Source organism: Heptranchias perlo, chromosome 3 (genome assembly GCF_035084215.1).
Source record: "Heptranchias perlo isolate sHepPer1 chromosome 3, sHepPer1.hap1, whole genome shotgun sequence".
Taxonomy (NCBI): domain Eukaryota; kingdom Metazoa; phylum Chordata; class Chondrichthyes; order Hexanchiformes; family Hexanchidae; genus Heptranchias; species Heptranchias perlo.
The window spans coordinates 95777780-95796207 of NC_090327.1; the positions used below are offsets into that span (position 1 = coordinate 95777780).

Sequence of the window (18428 nt, forward strand, 5' to 3'; positions counted from 1 at the left end):
ACTAAATCTAGTATGACCTGTCCTCTTGTTGGTTCCAGAACATATTACTCCAGGAAACTATCTTGAATGCACTCAAGAAATTCACTGCCTTTATGATTTGAGTTACTCTGCTCTTCCCAATCTATATGAAAATTAAAGTCTCCCATTAAAATAACTCTGCTTTTGCTACAAGCCTCTCTAATCTCTGAATTAATACACTCTGCCACTTCATTGCTGCTATCAGGAGGCCTGTAGTCAACTCCCATTACAGTTTTAAGTCCTCTCTTACTCCTCAATTCTAACCATAAAGTCTCCACTGATTGCTTTCCCTTACCTATATCCTTTCAGAGCAATCTGAAACAGGTCTGTCAGCTCTAGCCTGCTGTAATAGTTCAGAAATAATTAATTTTTTTTTGTGCTTCAGCTCCAATAACGTACTTTTTGGGTTAACAATACTCTCACGTGAAAGCAAACTTGGCTGCCCTTCGCAACCTCCTTGGATTGGCAATGTAGGATAATTGGCACTCCAAGCCATATGTAGGAGTGTGCTATAACTGGCAGTGATCCTCATTCATAATCTTGGCACTTCCTTTCAAAATCAAACACCTTCTTCCACAAAAATGAACCAAATTGCAGAGACTGCTTTGAGCTCCAGATGAATTGCCTGCTTAACCCTTCTGATGGGTGGGTTGCCCTTCTGATCGGTGGAGGGTGTTTCTCTTGTTTCCTTACACTGTCTACGATAATCTGGAGAGCCTCATTAGTGCTCCAATTCTACAGCTGCACAGACTTTGCAGTTGACTGCTTCTTAAATGATTCCAGGGTTTCCACCTCCAATACACTACCTAGACATCTAATCCATGTCCTCACTCTGCATGAAGAATTTCCTGATATCAGTTCCAAATCTGCTTTACACTAGTTTGAACCTCTGTACCCTTGTCCTACTATCACGGCTGATAATTAAAATTCTGTTCCAGATCTACCATTTCTGTACTATTTACTATCATATTTGCCCATCTAAGATCATCTCAGGTGCCTCCTTTCAAGGATGAAAAGCAAAGGAGGGGTAAATTTTCATCTTCACTATCTGGGCAGTAACCTGGTGGAGCAGATCGCTTGTTATTCATTTTCCCGATTTTCATTCCGTTGATTTCAATGAAAATCAGGCAGGTGATCCACTTCACCGGATTACAGCCCAGGTGGTGAAGACGAAAATTTACTTCAAAGTTTCTCCAGTCTTTCCTGCTGACTCAGTCACTCAGACACTAGCGATCAGTCACATGGCTCTTCTCCACATTGCTTCCAGAGCTTGGATGTCTCCTTTGCGTCTCAGTGACCAGAAACTGGATGTGGTACTTAGTGTGGTCTGACGAGAGCATTGTATGATTTGAGCATGACCCTCTCTGACTTTTACTCTATTGATTTGGTTATATGGAGGTAATCTTGTGAAGCTCTGGGCTCTGGTCCCATTCCAGAGCCTCTCTAGCTGCGAACGTGGTCCAACAATTAGGGCTACAATGTGATTGGCCTATCTCCACTACTACTCTCATCACTAGCGATGTCCGTGATGGTGGAATTGAAGGTGGTGGGGGTACAGTCTTGCACTGTTACCTCTGTACAGTTCAGAAATCCATTTGTCGTCTTCTGACAGAGGGTCATCGACCTGAAATGTTAACTCTTTCTTTCTCCACAGACACTGGCTGACTTGCAGAGTATTTCCAGCACTTTCTGTTTTTATTTCAGAAATATATTTGTCTTCTTGGCTGCTACTCTACAGTGAATAGACATGTTGGATTATAAATTCAACTGCGCAGCGCCTGTTTTTCGGGCACTAACGGGCCTACTAAACCCCCAATATGCTGGATAGGAAGTGCATGCACATTTTGAGCAGGAAGTGTGCTGCCTGCCATATTGGTACAGGAAAGAAAATAGGCATCTAGGGCCCATGCCTGAAACAGGCATTAGGCCCTTTGCATATGCAGATAAGGGGCTGAATGACTGAGGCCCTCACTGCAATATTGGTTTGCCCTGAGGCGGCCGGTGCCAACACCAGCTGCACCCAGTAAGACTGGACCTTGGGACTGCCTGGTTTGAAACTTACCTGAATGAGGAGCCAGGCGGGGAAGGAGTACTCCTCCTGACTCCACATTTAAAGAATGCAGACCACTCCCCTCAACTCCCGGATTTGTTTACCTGAGGGCCGCTGTGACGCTAGCAGAGGCCTGATTTTGGTTTCCGTTTTGCTGGCTGGCTGTTCGCTCCATAGAAACAAAGCCCGAGGCGCAATATCGGGGGCGTCTAGTGCCCCATCATTCAGGCCCAGGGAATGCACCCTGCACCCACCCCCCCAAAGGTGGGCGCGTCCGAATTTCTAGATCGTTGAACATTGATTAGATTAAAACCTCAGTTCTCTCAATTTCACTATGCATGAAGTCTGTGTGTTGCCCATGATTCTTCTTCCTGGATGCATTGCATTCGATCTGTCTGTATTAAATTTAATCCGCAACCGTTCCGCCTACTTACATATTTTGTCTAACTCATCTTGCGGTTCCCAAGCTGCCTCCTCACATTCAGAAGATCCCATCTTGAATGGATCCATGCTCAGTCCTTCTTCATGGAATTCACCATCTGAGATCATGAGGATCACCGGCTCCATTGCTGAAGCTGCTTCCAAGGACCTTGGTTTTCTTTCATGCCAAACACGACTTTTTCCAATTACATGTGTTAATTCTCTATAATACCCAAGTCCAGGTACAAAAGAAATGCTTTCTTATATGAGGAGGCTCTGCTAGAACAGTGTTGTCCAATAGAATTCGCTGACTAGTCACACGTGTGGCTATGGCGCCACCCTTTTAGCCACTAATATTAGTAGAAAATGTCTTACACGCATTCACACAATACAGGTAAATGTACTTCACGTGTATATATTTACTTAAACATCTACCACCATTCAGTAACCAAGTAAAGCATTCACAATGATCGAAAAACACTCTGCTTTTCGTCTTACCATTTTACCAACAAATGCACAAAAAGATTAAATGCCAAGTGCTCATGCAGTGTGAATATGAGTGTTGAGAGCACATGCCCAATGATGGTGCTTATTACAAATGTTTTTATTTACTAATCGCAAATGCAATTAGCCACATCTGGAATCCCAATTAGCCAAATATAGCTAGTGGCTAATATATTGGATAACACTGCTCCAGTATCTCACTTCTACCCAAGCTGTAATAGGAACATAGCAACAGGAGTAGGCCATTCAGCCCCTCAAGCCTGTTCTGCCATTCAATCAGATCATGGGAGATCTGTACCTCAACTCCATTTGCTCCAGATCCCTTGATACCCTTACCTAACAAAAATCTATCGATCTCAGTCTTGAAAGCTCCAATTGTCCCAGCATCTACAGCCTTTTGGGTCTGCTTTAATACTCAGCATTTGATATTTTCCAAAACAGTGATATTTGGAATGACTAATCTGATTATGTAGTGCAATATTAGAAGTTCACATAACATCTCAATTTCAATTGACCCAGCATCCACAGCTTTTTGGGAGAATTTCAAATTTCCACTACCCTTTGTACTTCCTTATTTCATTCCTAAATAGCCTAGCTCCAATTTTAAGATTGTGCCTCTTTGTTCTGGATTCCCCACCAGTGGAAATAGTTTCTCTGTATCTACCCACAGGATGCACTGCAGCAACTCGCCAAGCCTTCTTCGACAGCACCTCCCAAACCCACGACATCTACCACCTGGAAGGACAAGAGCAGCAGGCACATGCGAACACCACCTGCACGTTCCCCTCCAAGTCACACACTATCCCGACTTGGAAATATATCGCCATTCCTTCATCGTCGCTGGGTCAAAATCCTGGAACTCCCTACCTAACAGCACTGTGGGAGAACCTTCACCACACGGACTGCAGCGGTTCAAGAAGGCGGCTCACCACCACCTTCTCGAGAGCAATTAGGGATGGGCAATAAATGCTGGCCTCGCCAGCGACGCTCACATCCCATGAACGAATAAAAAAAACCCCTATCGAATCAGTTTATCATTTTAAATACCTCAATTAGATCATTCCTCAACTCAAGGGAATACAAGCCAAGTTAATTTAACATGTCCTCGTAATTTAACTCTTTAAGCCCTGGTATCATTCTGGTGAATCTGCACTATAGCCCCTACAAGGTCAATAGATCCTTGCTGGGATGCAGTGCCCAAAACTGAACGCAGTACTCCAGATGGGGCCTGACTAAGGTTCTGTACAACTGATATATAATTTACTCCCCTTTGTATTCCAGCCCCCTTGAGATAAAGGCCAACAGTCCATTAGCCTTTTTGATCGTTTCTTTGTACCTGTGCACAAGCTTTTAGTGATTTGTGTACCTGGACACCTAAATCCCTTTACTCCTTTCCAGTTCCTAGTCTCTCACCATTCAGAAAATATTCCGACTTATCTTTCTTGGATCCAAAGTGGCTGACCTCACATGTCCCATATTGAACTCCATTTGTCAGAGTTTTGTGCATTCACTAAATAAATATTTTTAAAAAGCTTGCTGTCAATAGGTAATCCCTCTCTCACCTGCAGAATCCAACCTATCTCTCTCTCTCTCATGTAAACTTTCTTGTCTTTCTCTGTTTTACCAGTGTTACTGTGCTAAATGCGTAGAGCTTGTGGATTTCTTTGTTTCCAAAACTGAAGGTATCTGCTCAGGTGCCTCTGTATTGTCCTTGGTCTGGGAGGGAAAGGAGAAGGATGTAGCTTTACACCAGTCACTTAATCTGCCTAGTTCTATGTAAAGTCAGTGCCTAGGACAGTGTTGTCCAATAGAAATCTCTGACTAGTCACAGGTGTGGCTATGGCAACACCATTTTAGCCATATGTACTAATTTTAGTTGAAAATGCCTTACACTCACACACATGTACTTCACTTGTAAATTCACTTAACAAACATCTACCACCATTCAGTAACTAAGGAAGTAAAGCACTCGCACACTCTGCTTTTCGTCTTAACATTTTACCAACAAACTCACAAAAAGGTAAAAGTACACATGCACACATTGTGCGAGTATGAGTATTGGGATCACATGCCCAACGACAGTGTCTATTACTCATGTTTTTATTTACTAATCAGAAATGAAATTAGCCACATCTGGATTCCAATTAGCCACATCTGACTAACGTATTGGATAAGACTGTCCTAGGGCTGTCTTCACAGCCCCTCAGTGGACAGCCAACACTTGGTTTTCAGGTCTGCTCCTCCCCCCTCAGTGAGGCAGCCATTTACCAGTATGGAAAGTCCCGAACTACTCTCTCATTCTGGCACTGACATCATCCAACCAACAGCAGCTGAGCTGGAGAGACCAAGTGCCAGGGTCAGTAGCTTGTTTAGTTTGTCTGTTACAAAACTAAAGTAAATAGAATCATCTCTGCCAAGATCTTACGTTGTGATATTCTGTGCTAATACGGGCTGTTGCAACTGGACTCAAACAGAAATGTGGCAGTTCATCGAAGGTATTAATACTGAAGTGTTTAGTTTAGAAAATAGCAGGTTGGTATAAAGCAATTATACGAGTTAACACAGGAAGTTCCTTCTCTGTTCTCCAGTGTTCCCTCGTACATCAACTTGACTTCGAAAATGAGACATGAAAGAAATTTGTAAAAAAAAAATGTATTAAGTTTATTCAGCGTGTGACACATCCTTCATTTCAATACAATCTGTTTTAGACATTTGGTTCATATATTAAAATGTTGTGGATTTACACAAAAATTCCTTCACTGGTGTAGTAGCTGAAGTCCATCGAATGGAACAAATCTGCATTGTAAATGGAACAAATCTGCACTGTAAATGGAACAAATCTGTACTGTAAATGGACTAAATCTGTACTGTAAATGGATTAAATCTATAGTGTAAATGGCCTAAACCTGCAGTATAAATGGACTAAATCTGTACTGTAAATGGACTAAATCTGTACTGTAAATGGACCAAATCTGTACTGTAAATGGACTAAATCTGTACTGTAAATGGACTAAATCTGTACTGTAAATGGACCAAATCTGTTTTGTAAATGGGACTAAATCTACTGTAAATGGATCAAATCTGCACTGTAAATGGGACTAAATCTGTACTGTAAATGGACCAAAACTGCACTGTAAATGGGACTAAATCTGCACTGTAAATGGACCAAATCTGCAGAGTAAATAGCCTAAACCTGCAGTATAAACGGACTAAATCTGCACTGTAAATGGGACTAAATCTGCACTGTAAATGGACCAAATCTGTATTGTAAATGGACCAAATTTGCACTGTAAATGGACCAAATCTGCAGAGTAAATGGACTAAACCTGCACTGTAAATAGACTAAACTTGCAGTATAAATGGACCAAATCTGCATTGTAAATGGACTAAATCTACAATGTAACTGGACTAAATCTGCACTGTATATGGACTAAATCTGCACTGTAAATGGACCAAATCTACAGTGTATATGGACTAAATCTGCACTGTAAATGGACTAAATCAGTACTGTAAATGGGCTAAATCTGCATTGTATATGATCTAAACTTGCACTGTAAATGGACTAAATCAGTACTGTCAATGGACTAAATTTGCATTGTAAATGGACTAAATCCAGTGTAAATGGACTAAATCTGCACTGTAAATAGACTAAATCCACAGTGTATGTGGACTAAGTCCACAGTGTAAATGGACTAAATCCACAGTGTATGTGGACTAAATCCACAGTGTAAATGGACTAAATCCACAGTGTATGTGGACTAAATCTGCATTGTAAATGGACTAAATCCACAGTGTATGTGGACTAAATCCAGTGTAAATGGACTAAATCCACAGTGTATGTGGACTAAATCTGCATTGTAAATCGACTAAATCTGACTGTAAATGGATTAAATCCGCACTGTAAATGGACTAAATCCACAGTGTAAATGGATTAAATCTGCACTGTAAATGGACTAAATCTGCACTGTAAATGGACTAAATCTGCACTGTAAATGGACTATTTGTACTGTACTGTAAATTGATTAAATCTACTACAAATGGACTAAATCAGTACTCTAAATGGACTAAATCTGCACTGTATATGGACTAAATCTGTACTGTAAATGGACTAAATCTGTACTGTAAATGGACTATTTGTACTGTACTGTAAATTGATTAAATCTACTACAAATGGACTAAATCAGTACTCTAAATGGACTAAATCTGCACTGTATATGGACTAAATCTGTACTGTAAATGGACTAAATCTGTACTCTAAATGGACTAAATCTGCACTGTATATGGACTAAATCTGTACTCTAAATGGACTAAATCTGCACTGTAAATGGACTAAATCTGCACTGTAAATGGACTAAATCTGCATTGTAAATCGACTAAATCTGTACTCTAAATGGACTAAATCTGCACTGTAAATGGACTAAATCTGCACTGTAAATGGACTAAATCTGCATTGTAAATCGACTAAATCTGTACTCTAAATGGACTAAATCTGCACTGTAAATGGACTAAATCTGCACTGTAAATGGACTAAATCTGCATTGTAAATCGACTAAATCTGTACTCTAAATGGACTAAATCTGTACTCTAAATGGACTAAATCTGCACTGTAAATGGACTAAATCTGCACTGTAAATGGACTAAATCTGCACTGTAAATGGACTAAATCTGTACTCTAAATGGACTAAATCTGCACTGTAAATGGACTAAATCTGCACTGTAAATGGACTAAATCTGCACTGTAAATGGACTAAATCTGTACTCTAAATGGACTAAATCTGCACTGTAAATGGACTAAATCTGCACTGTAAATGGACTAAATCAGTACTGTAAATGGACTAAATCTGCACTGTAAATGGACTAAATCAGTACTGTATATGGACTAAATCTGTACTCTAAATGGACTAAATCTGTACTCTAAATGGACTAAATCAGTACTGTATATGGACTAAATCTGTACTCTAAATGGACTAAATCAGTACTGTAAATGGACTAAATCAGTACTGTAAATGGACTAAATCTGTACTCTAAATGGACTAAATCTGTACTCTAAATGGACTAAATCAGTACTGTAAATGGACTAAATCTGCACTGTAAATGGACTAAATCTGCAGTGGAAGTGATTATGCTGAAAAGCTGCCATTTCTAAAATTCGAACTATTTAAACTTGAATTTGCTGTGCAATTGTTACTATTATCCTATCAACATTGTTTTACAAAATAGGGAGAATGTTTAAATCTACTAAACTGCAGGAGAACTGCATCGTGTAAAAAGCCATTAATCAAACGGATGGGCTGGTTTTTACAAGTGTGGTCTACCAGCGGGAAAGCCCTGCCCACTAGCCAGCCGGCATTATCTGAAAACCCAGGGTAGCAAAATCGCCTGTGACTTCTCGATACCCGTGGCTGGCGGGCGAGGCTCTTGCTGCTTGCTCACACGTGAACAAATGTTGGCCCTGTACAGTATTGATGGGCAGAAGCAATAAATACATTGTTGTTACTGTTGAATAATACTGCTCTCAGAAACATTCAAGAAAGATGTTAAAAAGGTCCCAGGTAATGTTATAACAGCACTGTTAAATGCACCTACATGTGCATTATGGTACTTTAATACTATACCATTATTTAGAGTTTAGTAGTAAGAATGCATAGATTTACATTGTATATTATATTTTAAAAAACATTTGCATGCTGATCTGTTTAAACATAGCCCGTTGAGTTATGGCAGATTTCACAAAAAAACCTACAGTTTTCATTCTTCGCAGTGCTTGGAAAAAAAAATCCTTCATTACGGAGGCTGGATTCAAAGACGAGCATTCCCAGTGAAACATTATTGCAGTGCATTCCCAATGGGCAGAAAATCATGGTTACTCGAAAGACGCTGCCAGGTAGAAGCACGGCAGCTGGGGTGGGGTGGGGGGGGCGGTGGGTGGGGGGGTGGCGGAGTTGGACAGTTTACCCCATCGTACCAACTTGGCTTTTGTATTTTTGTAAAATGCACAAGTTGAGTCAATAGTGCTTATAAATATGGTCGTCTTAACAGCAGTCCCATTTCGATTTACTTTCCACTAGCACCAAAGTATCAATAAGGGTGATTGAGGAACTGTACGCAGGCAGTTCTTTAGAACACATAAGTTTTGCATTAAAAAAAAAACGGGCCATGCAGATTTTTGAGGTATGTCATCTTTGGCTTCCATTTCTGCTAACTTTCTGCAAATTGACAATCTCGTCAGAAAGCGATATTTACATTGTCCCACATTAACATATTTATAGAAAGTAACAGTGTGTCACCCTTTACTGGTTTTGTGATGAGATTGTAGACTCGATATAATTCCAAACCTTTCACGTGCAGTTGTCGGCTGTTATTTTCTCCTCCTGTGGTCATGGAAGTAGCTGTTCTCAATACAAAGAACAATAAAGTTATTTGCGCAGTTATACGAGTGCTGATCCAGGAGCTTTCCGCTGGTAAGCGGTGACGCGTTGCCGGTGAGGGTCATGTCTGTTGTCCGCCATGCCCCGCAGTAGTTTGTCATGACTCGGCCTCCGCTTTCACTGGACCCGTGCCATATTATTTTGTGAGGCCTTGAAAATAAAAATAAAATTGCAGCAGAAGTTTAGTTCACGGGGAGAAGCGACACGTAACATGAACATACCAATTTAGGATGAGACATTAAACCGTCTGCCCTCTCAGGCGGACGTAAAATATCCCATGGCACTAATTCGAAGAAGAACAGTGGGGGTTCTCTCCGGTGCCCTGGCCAATATTTATCCTTCAATCAACATCACTAAAATAGATTAACTAGCCATTTATCTCATTGCTGTTTGTGGGATCTTGCTGTGTACAGATTGGCTGCCGCTTTTCCTACATTACAACATTACACTTCAAAAAAAGAACTTAACTGACTGGAATTCACTTTGGGATGTCCTGATGTTGTGAAAAGTGCTGTATAAATGCAAATCCTTTCTTTCACACACTCGGAGAGAACTCTACAGAATTTTTCTTGGGAAGAGTCACGAGCAGAGACTTACCAGGAAGAATCCTTCATGACATTTCTACCATCAAACGAATAAATAGGAATGTCTGCGTTGAAAGTAGCGTGGCTTTTAAAGATGGACTCCCAACTGTCAAAAAGCACTTCTCCCTGTCAGAAAAAACAGGACTTATTAACCCGAGTTCGGATTATTCGTTCTTGCGTAGCTATATATTTTTTTATTATTCGTTCATGGGATGTGGGCGTCGCTGGCGAGGCCGGCATTTATTGCCCATCCCTAATTGCCCTTGAGAAGGTGGTGGTGAGCCGCCTTCTTGAACCGTTGCAGTCCGTGTGGTGACGGTTCTCCCACAGTGCTGTTAGGTAGGGAGTTCCAGAACTTTGACCAGCGACGATGAAGGAATGGCGATATATTTCCAAGCCGGGATGGTGTGTGACTGGGAGGGGAACGTGCAGGTGGTGTTGTTCCCATGTACCTGCTGCTCTTGTCCTTCTCGATGATAGAGGTCGTGGGTTTGGGAGGTGCTGTCAAAGAAGCCTTGGCGAGTTGCTGCAGTGCATCCTGTGGATGGTACACACTGCATCCACTGTGCGCCGGTGATGAAGGGAGTGAATGTTTAGGGTGGTGGATGGGGTGCCAATCAAGGGGGCTACTTTGTCCTGGATGGTGTCGAGCTTCTTGAGTGTTGTTGGAGCTGCACTCATCCAGGCAAGTGGAGAGTATGCCATCACACTCCTGACTTGTGCCTTGTAGATGGTGGAAAGGCTTTGGGGAGTCAGGAGGTGAGTCACTCGCCGCAGAATACCCAGCCTCTGACCTGCTCTTGTAGCCACAGTATTTATATGGCTGGTCCAGTTAAGTTTCTGGTCAATGGTGACCCCCAGGATGTTGATGGTGGGGGTTTCGGTGATGGTAATGCCGTTGAATGTCAAGGGGAGGTGGTTAGACTCTCTCATGTTGGAGATGGTCATTGCCTGGCACTTGTCTGGCGCGAATGTTACTTGCCACTTATCAGCCCAAGCCTGGATGTTGTCCAGTTCTTGCTGCATGTGGGCTTGGACTGCTTCATTATTTGATCGGTTGCGAATGGAACTGAATACTGTGCAATCATCAGTGAACATCCCCATTTCTGAACTTATGATGGAGGGAAGGTCATTAATGAAGCAGCTGAAGATGGTTGGGCCTAGGACACTGCCCTGAGGAACTCCTGCAGCAATGTCCTGGGGCTGAGATGATTGGCCTCCAAAAACCACTACCATCTTCCTTTGTGCTGGGTATGACTCCAGCCACTGGAGAGTTTTCCCCCTGATTCCCACTGACTTTAATTTTACTAGGGCTCCTTGGTGCCACACTCGGTCAAATGCTGCCTTGATGTCAAGGGCAGTCACTCTCACCTCACCTCTGGAATTCAGCTCTTTTGTCCATGTTTGGACCAAGGCTGTAACGAGGTCTGGAGCCGAGTGGTCCTAGCGGAACCCAAACTGAGCATCGCTGAGCAGGTTATTGGTGAGTAAGTGCCGCTTGATAGCACTGTCGACGACACCTTCCATCACTTTGCTGATGACTGAGAGTAGACTGATGGGGCGGTAATTGTCCGGATTGGATTTGTCCTGCTTTTTGTGGACAGGACCTACCTGGGCAATTTTCCACATTGTCGGGTAGATGCCAGTGTTGTAGCTGTACTGGAACAGCTTGGCTAGAGGCGCGGCAAGTTCTGGAGCACAAGTCTTCAGCACTACAGCTGGGATGTTGTCGGGGCCCATAACCTTTGCTGTATCCAATGCTCTCAGCCGTTTCTTGATATCACGTGGAGTGAATCGAATTGGCTGAAGACTGGCTTCTGTGATGGTGGGGATATCGGGAGGAGGCCGAGATGGATCATCCACTCGGCACTTCTGGCTGAAGATGGTTGCAAACGCTTCAGTCTTGTCTTTTGCACTCACGTGCTGGACTCCACCATCATTGAGGATGGAGATATTCTAAGAGGGGGGCAATGAATCCCCATACAAGTGGAAATTAAAATTCACCTACTTCCACTTAACATAGAAGATGGTGTTGCCTTTTAATCGAACACTCCAGTTAAAGAACAAATGAGTTTTTATATCATGCCCGCCTGTTCCCAATTCCCTTCTGTTTGGAAGAGATGGCCCTTCTATTCTCTGAACTTGCTCGGTAACCCTGTAATTGGGATCACCTCACACACCAGACGGACTCTTATTTCTTCCAATTTTCTCCCTTCTGCTCATGAAGCTATAACTCACCTGAGGTACAGGTCTACAGGCACTAATAGCCTTCCATTCCCTGGTGCTCTATATTCATTAATTTGTGCACATTAAGACTCCAATATCTATCCATCTATAGATATGCTATTATTAAAAATCTTGTGCAGGATGCACACTTCTTGTCCACCAACCCTACTTCTGGTTGTAACAATTTTTGGTCATACATTTGTAACAATATTTCCTATTATGAACTGCTATATTAACATTTCTCATTTAATTTTGCTATGTCAATTGACATGGTGAGGTTGCAGGATCTGGCTATTAGGTGGCTCCATGGAGCAGGTTTTTGGTGGTGCTTTTCCAACTGTTGCCAGGTAGTATATGAGTCTTGGCAAGTTATTTTACCATGGGGGGCAGGGGGGAATGGGTATCACAGGTGAGGCCAATCCTGTCTTTGTTCGACATCCACACACCATTTGTTGAGAGGACACACTGACACTAGCAGTGGGGATTCTGACTGATTTCCCCCTCCCTAACCCAAGGGCAATGAGGTCAATTGTAGTATCCACCTGCTACTCTGGTTGAGATTGGCTAGCTCAATACAGACCAGGAATCAAACCTGGGAGCTTTTTGTTATACAACTCTTTTACCAAATGATGAATTTGAAGAAGAACTTTCAATGCTTGTATGGAGTTAATGACGACAGTTCAATACTCAGGAATGTGAACGATTCCAAATCCACAGTGAACCATCGCTTACCATGTCCAAACGGTGCAAGAGAGCAATGAGTAAAGTGAAGGGGTTGTCATGGTTTTTGATCATTTCTTTCTTCATGGAAAGCATTTAAGAATGACTTATATTTAAGTGTTGTGTTTTACAGCAAAGTGAATTTGCACATTTAAAAAAAAATCTCCATCCCCAGTAACAGGCCGAGCTGGGGTTTTAATCAGAGCCGTCCCCAGTAACAGGCCGAGCTGGGGTTTTAATCAGAGCCGTCCCCAGTAACAGGCCGAGCTGGGGTTTTAATCAGAGCCGTCCCCAGTAACAGGCCGAGCTGGGGTTTTAATCAGAGCCGTCCCCAGTAACAGGCCGAGCTGGGGTTTTAATCAGAGCTGTCCCCAGTAACAGGCCGAGCTGGGGTTTTAATCAGAGTCGTCCCCAGCAACAGGCCGAGCTGGGGTTTTAATCAGAGCCGTCCCCAGTAACAGGCCGAGCTGGGGTTTCAATCAGAGCCGTCCCTAGTAACAGGCCGAGCTGGGGTTTCAATCAGAGCCGTCCCCAGTAACAGGCCGAGCTGGGGTTTCAATCAGAGTCGTCCCCAGTAACAGGCCGAGCTGGGGTTTCAATCAGAGCCGTCCCCAGTAACAGGCCGAGCTGGGGTTTTAATCAGAGCCGTCCCCAGTAACAGGCTGAGCTGGGTTTTCATTTACTGTCTGGGGTCCGTTACAGCTCAATTAGATATTTCGAATATCTAGGGTACCTGGAATTAATACTGAAATCTGTAACTAAGATTATTGAACACTGCACAAAGCAAGCAGTGACCCTCCAAGCAGTCGGGAATATGTGGCCGAACAAACAACTGTGTCACAAAACACCATCACACTTAACCAATCCCTGGAAAGTATTTGCCTGCTTTCTGTGATTGGTGCTAACGTGCTCCTAGGTATTTAAGTATATTTAAAGCAAGAAAAATCTGAAGGGTAAATTGTGCGCTCCTAGCTACTATCTCCAACCAATCTTCCCTTAGAGTGCAGTTCCATGTTGGAGGTGCGGGTTTTACACTATTTATTTTTATATAATACTGCCCATTTACAGTAAACTTAGAAATGAAGTGTCTTACCTCAAAGTATTCTGATGCCCTTATTCACTCACCATGTAACTAAAAGGGAAATATATATCTGGTTTAATTAAATAACCATCTATTTATCTGACCACTAATCTCTTGTTTATACATAAGACCATGAGAACATAAGAAATAAGAGCAGGAGTAGGCCATACGGTCCTGATCTTCTACCTCAACTCCACTTTCCTGCCTGATCCCCATATCCCTTGAGTCCCTTGGAGTCCAAAAATCTATCGATTTCAGCCTTACAGGGAACAGCTGAATGCTTCTCAAAGTTGAATGGAAATTCTCACCTCTGCCCAAAAGCAGTTCATCTCTGTCTACATGCTGACCGAATCTCAGTTTAGCTTTTTCTAATTGGTAATTTGAGTTGGGAGCACTGCGTTTTAAGCTACTTAAGTAATATCTTTGTCTTTGTTCTGTAAACACTGATAAGAACACGAGGATATTAAGCAATGGGAAAAAGCTATTGGTTTTAGCAGCGCAATCCGGCCGAACCAGCGCAAAAGATTGAGGAATTTCTATTTGTGCTGGGCGTAAATTACGTCCGCGATCTTTTGCGCTGGTTCAAAAATCATTGCGCTGAAGCCGGCCCCGCCCACAAACCTGGTCATGCCCCCAGATTGAGATCACATGGATGGCGAGTTTCTGCTGACTGCGTCCATTTGCGGCAGTTCGAAGAGGGTCTTCAAATTAAGCTAGTTTTCTTAGGCACACTGCACCAGTAGGCACATCTCAAATGTTTTTAAATATTAAAAAATATTTAATTTACCAAGAAACTGACTAGTGTACGCCAATGAAAGTAGTAAATGGTTCAGTATAGTTTTTTTAAGTCATTTTCAGTGATTTAAAATCAGGTTACTCACAGGTGCAGGACTAGACACTCTCTTATAAAAATGCTTATTTTTTGTGATAAACCCATTTTCAGCTGTACTAATAAAACTGCAACAAACTACCACTCTTAAATACATCAATCAATATTTTTTATGCAAAGAAAAAAATAAATGATCACACTCTGTCAAGCTGCCGGATTACGCTGGTTCATGGAAGATTTTACGTTTGCGATTATGCAAATACATTTTAGCAGAAACTCAAACTTTAACCCAACCGGCGCAATTTTTGGGCGCAATTAGTGCCCAATTACTGATTGCGCCCAAAGCGGAAACTCTACCCCATTAATCTCACCTAGCCTACCCCTTCTTGTCAGCCGTGGCTCAGTGGGTTAAAGTCTCACTCCAGAGACTTGGGCGCATAATCTAGGCTGACACTCCAATGCAGTACAGACGGAGCGCTGGCTGCACTGTTGGAGGTGCAATCTTTCAGATGATCCCATGGCACAATTGCAAAGAAGAGCAGTGGAGTTCTCCCCAGTGTCCTGGGCAACATTTATCCCTCAACCAACATCAGAAACAGATGATCTGGTCATTATATCATTGTTGTCTGTGGGGCCTTGCTGTGTGCAAATTGGCTACTGCGTTTCCCTACATTACAACAGTGACTACACCTCCAAAGTACGTAATTTGCTGTAAAGTGCTTTGGGATGTCCCAAGGTCGTGAAAGGCGTTACATAAATGCAAGTCTTTCTCTCACGATCTCGGGCCTACTTATCTGCTAATGATATCTCCATATCTAACAACTAAATCGGGATTCGCGTGTAATTCAGTCAGTTAGCTCCTGGTCTGGGGAGCTATTATTATTATTGAAATGGTTCCATGTCATGTTGGGTTTTTTGGCCTAGTGTTGGTTGCACAATGGGAATCCGGTAGGAATGTTCACAGAATCTCACTGGTAGAACAGAGAGAAGAAGAAAAAGAACATTTGGCTCCATGCTGTGGACCTGCTCAGAAACTGGACATCCTATCCTGACTTGCTTCCGAGCTCACATCCACAGATTTCCTACTATATCAATGGGTCCATTTCAATTTAGGAATCCTTCAAATGACCCTACGTTCGCTGTGCAATTGGTAGCATATTCTGTGCGTTTAAGTATGATGTTGTTACTCCATATGCTACTCTGAAACTTGCAGTATCTTTAGCTTATTATCCTTTTCCCAGTTCAACCCAAAGAACTTCTCCACTGCTGCTTCCTGTGAGACCAGATGTCTGGGTAGATTTTACAAACAAGTACTGCTGGTGGGCTGGACTCCACTGTGAGTGTGGATTTGTAACATTTACCTGTTGTCTTTCTCATCCTCCTTTCATAGCTTTGAGTTCCGTCAAAATTCTTCTCCACCCTCCGCCCCTTGAAACCTTTTCAATGCACCTAAACTGGATGTAGGACTCCCAGTGGTATCACCGAGGCTCTTTTGGGTGCCCATGCAGCCTCTTCTGACTTATACCCCATGGATTTACTTGTAAACTTGAATAACTGGGCAACAGCCTGGGTGTGTGAGTGTTGTCATCACTGGGCACTGCTGTTGAATAAATGTTGAAGACTATCCTGTTTTCTTATTATCCATCTTTTCGCCAATTAATAACCTAATTACCATATTAAATACCATATTAATTTCACGTCAACCACCAACCTCCTGAAAAACCAAGATGTGCCTTAACCCATCAGTCTGACTGTATCCTCAATGAATTCTAATAAACGTCATCGACCTGTTTTTAATCAACTTGTGTTGATAATTGCAACTTTTTATTTGAAATTTTGCGTTGCCTATTCAATTTGTAATACATTCTGAGTGACTTGAGCAGTTGAATCTCTTGCATTCATGTGTATCTGAGAGAGAACACAAAAACAACCTGAGGAAGGAGGAAGCCTCCGAAAGCTTGTGGGATTAAAAATAAAATTGTTGGACTATAACTTGGTGTTGTAAAATTGTTTACAAAAACAAGAACAGCAGAGAAGTGATTACCCTAAAGGAAGGAAATCCTGAGAGGACTGTACCATCAGTGAAGGAGGGAGTGCTAGAATTTAGACATGGTTTATAAGCAGGAGCGGTTTTGTAACAAGTACAATTGCAGGGATGTTTACTGAATATAGAGGGATGCAAACCTATTTTTTTAATGTAAGGAATCTTACAACACCAGGTTATAGTCCAACTGTTTTATTTGAAAATCACAAGATTTCGGAGGCTTTCTCCTTCGTCAGGTGAGCGAGTGTGGGATTCCATGGCAGGTTACCGCATTTATATTCAGAGAACAATACCTGGTGATTACAGATAATCTTTCCAACTGCCCGTTGTCAAGGCAATCAAAGTGTTCAGACAGAGTGATGTTACCTACAGGACCACCGAATATACAAACGGCCAGAACACAAAACAGAGAGAGAGAGAGAGGGAGAGAAACATCCGAAAGGAAGAGAAAGACAGAGAATGACCCGTTGTGTTAAAAACAGATAACCTTTATTCGCTGGTGGGGTGACGTGTCGCGTGACATGAACCCAAGATCCCGGTTGAGGCCGTCCTCATGGGTGCGGAACTTGGCTATCAATTTCTGCTCAACGATTTTGCGTTGTCGTGTGTCTCGAAGGCCGCCTTGGAGAACGCTTATCCGAAGATCGGTGGCTGAATGTCCTTGACTGCTGAAGTGTTCCCCGACTGGGAGGGAAGCCTCCTGTCTGGCAATTGTTGCGCGGTGTCCGTTCATCCGTTGTCGCAGTGTTTGCATGGTCTCGCCAATGTACCATGCTCCGGGGCATCCTTTCCTGCAACGTATGAGGTAGACAACGTTGGCCGAGTCACATGAGTATGAACCATGTACCTGGTGGTTGGTGTCCTCTCGTGTGATGGTGGTGTCTGTGTTGATGATCTGGCATGTCTTGCAGAGGTTGCCGTGGCAGGGTTGTGTGGTGTCGTGGACGCTGTTCCCCTGAAAGCTGGGTAATTTTCTGCGAACGATGGTCTGTTTGAGGTTGGGTTCCCTCCCAGTCGGGGAACACTTCAGCAGTCAAGGACATTCAGCACAGGAGGGTTCCCTCCCAGTCGGGGAACACTTCAGCAGTCAAGGACATTCAGCCACCGATCTTCGGGTAAGCGTTCTCCAAGGTGGCCTTCGAGACACACGACAACGCAAAATCTTCGAACAGAAATTGATAGCCAAGTTCCGCACCCATGAGGACGGCCTCAACCGGGATCTTGGGTTCATGTCACGCTACACGTAACCCCACCAGCGAAAAAAAGTTATCTGTTTTTAACACAACGGGTCATTCTCTGTCTTTCTCTTCCTTTCAGATGTTTCTCTCCCTCTCCCTCTCTGTTTTGTGTTCTGGCCGTTTGTGTATTCGGTGGTCCTGTAGGTAACATCACTCTGTCTGAACACTTTGATTGCCTTGACAACGGGCAGTTGGAAAGATTATATGTAATCACCAGGTATTGTTCTCTGAATATAAATGCGGTAACCTGCCATGGAATCCCACACTCGCTCACCTGACGAAGGAG

At 42.9% G+C, this 18428-nt stretch overlaps 1 protein-coding gene across 3 annotated transcripts in view; it reads right to left on the minus strand.

Moving 5' to 3' along the window:
* Window positions 1-5628: 5628 nt before the first annotated feature.
* LOC137317881 (collagen alpha-1(XV) chain-like) overlaps window positions 5629-18428 on the minus strand; it is a 278899-nt gene continuing 266099 nt past the window's right edge. For all 3 annotated transcript variants that reach the window (XM_067980899.1, XM_067980902.1, XM_067980893.1), the window contains 2 exons: window positions 10018-10130; window positions 5629-9570 (listed from right to left, as the gene is read on the minus strand). In XM_067980899.1, coding sequence (XP_067837000.1) covers window positions 9351-9570; window positions 10018-10130 — 333 coding nt within the window. In that variant the 3' untranslated portion in view covers window positions 5629-9350. The remainder of the gene's footprint in view (window positions 9571-10017; window positions 10131-18428) is intronic.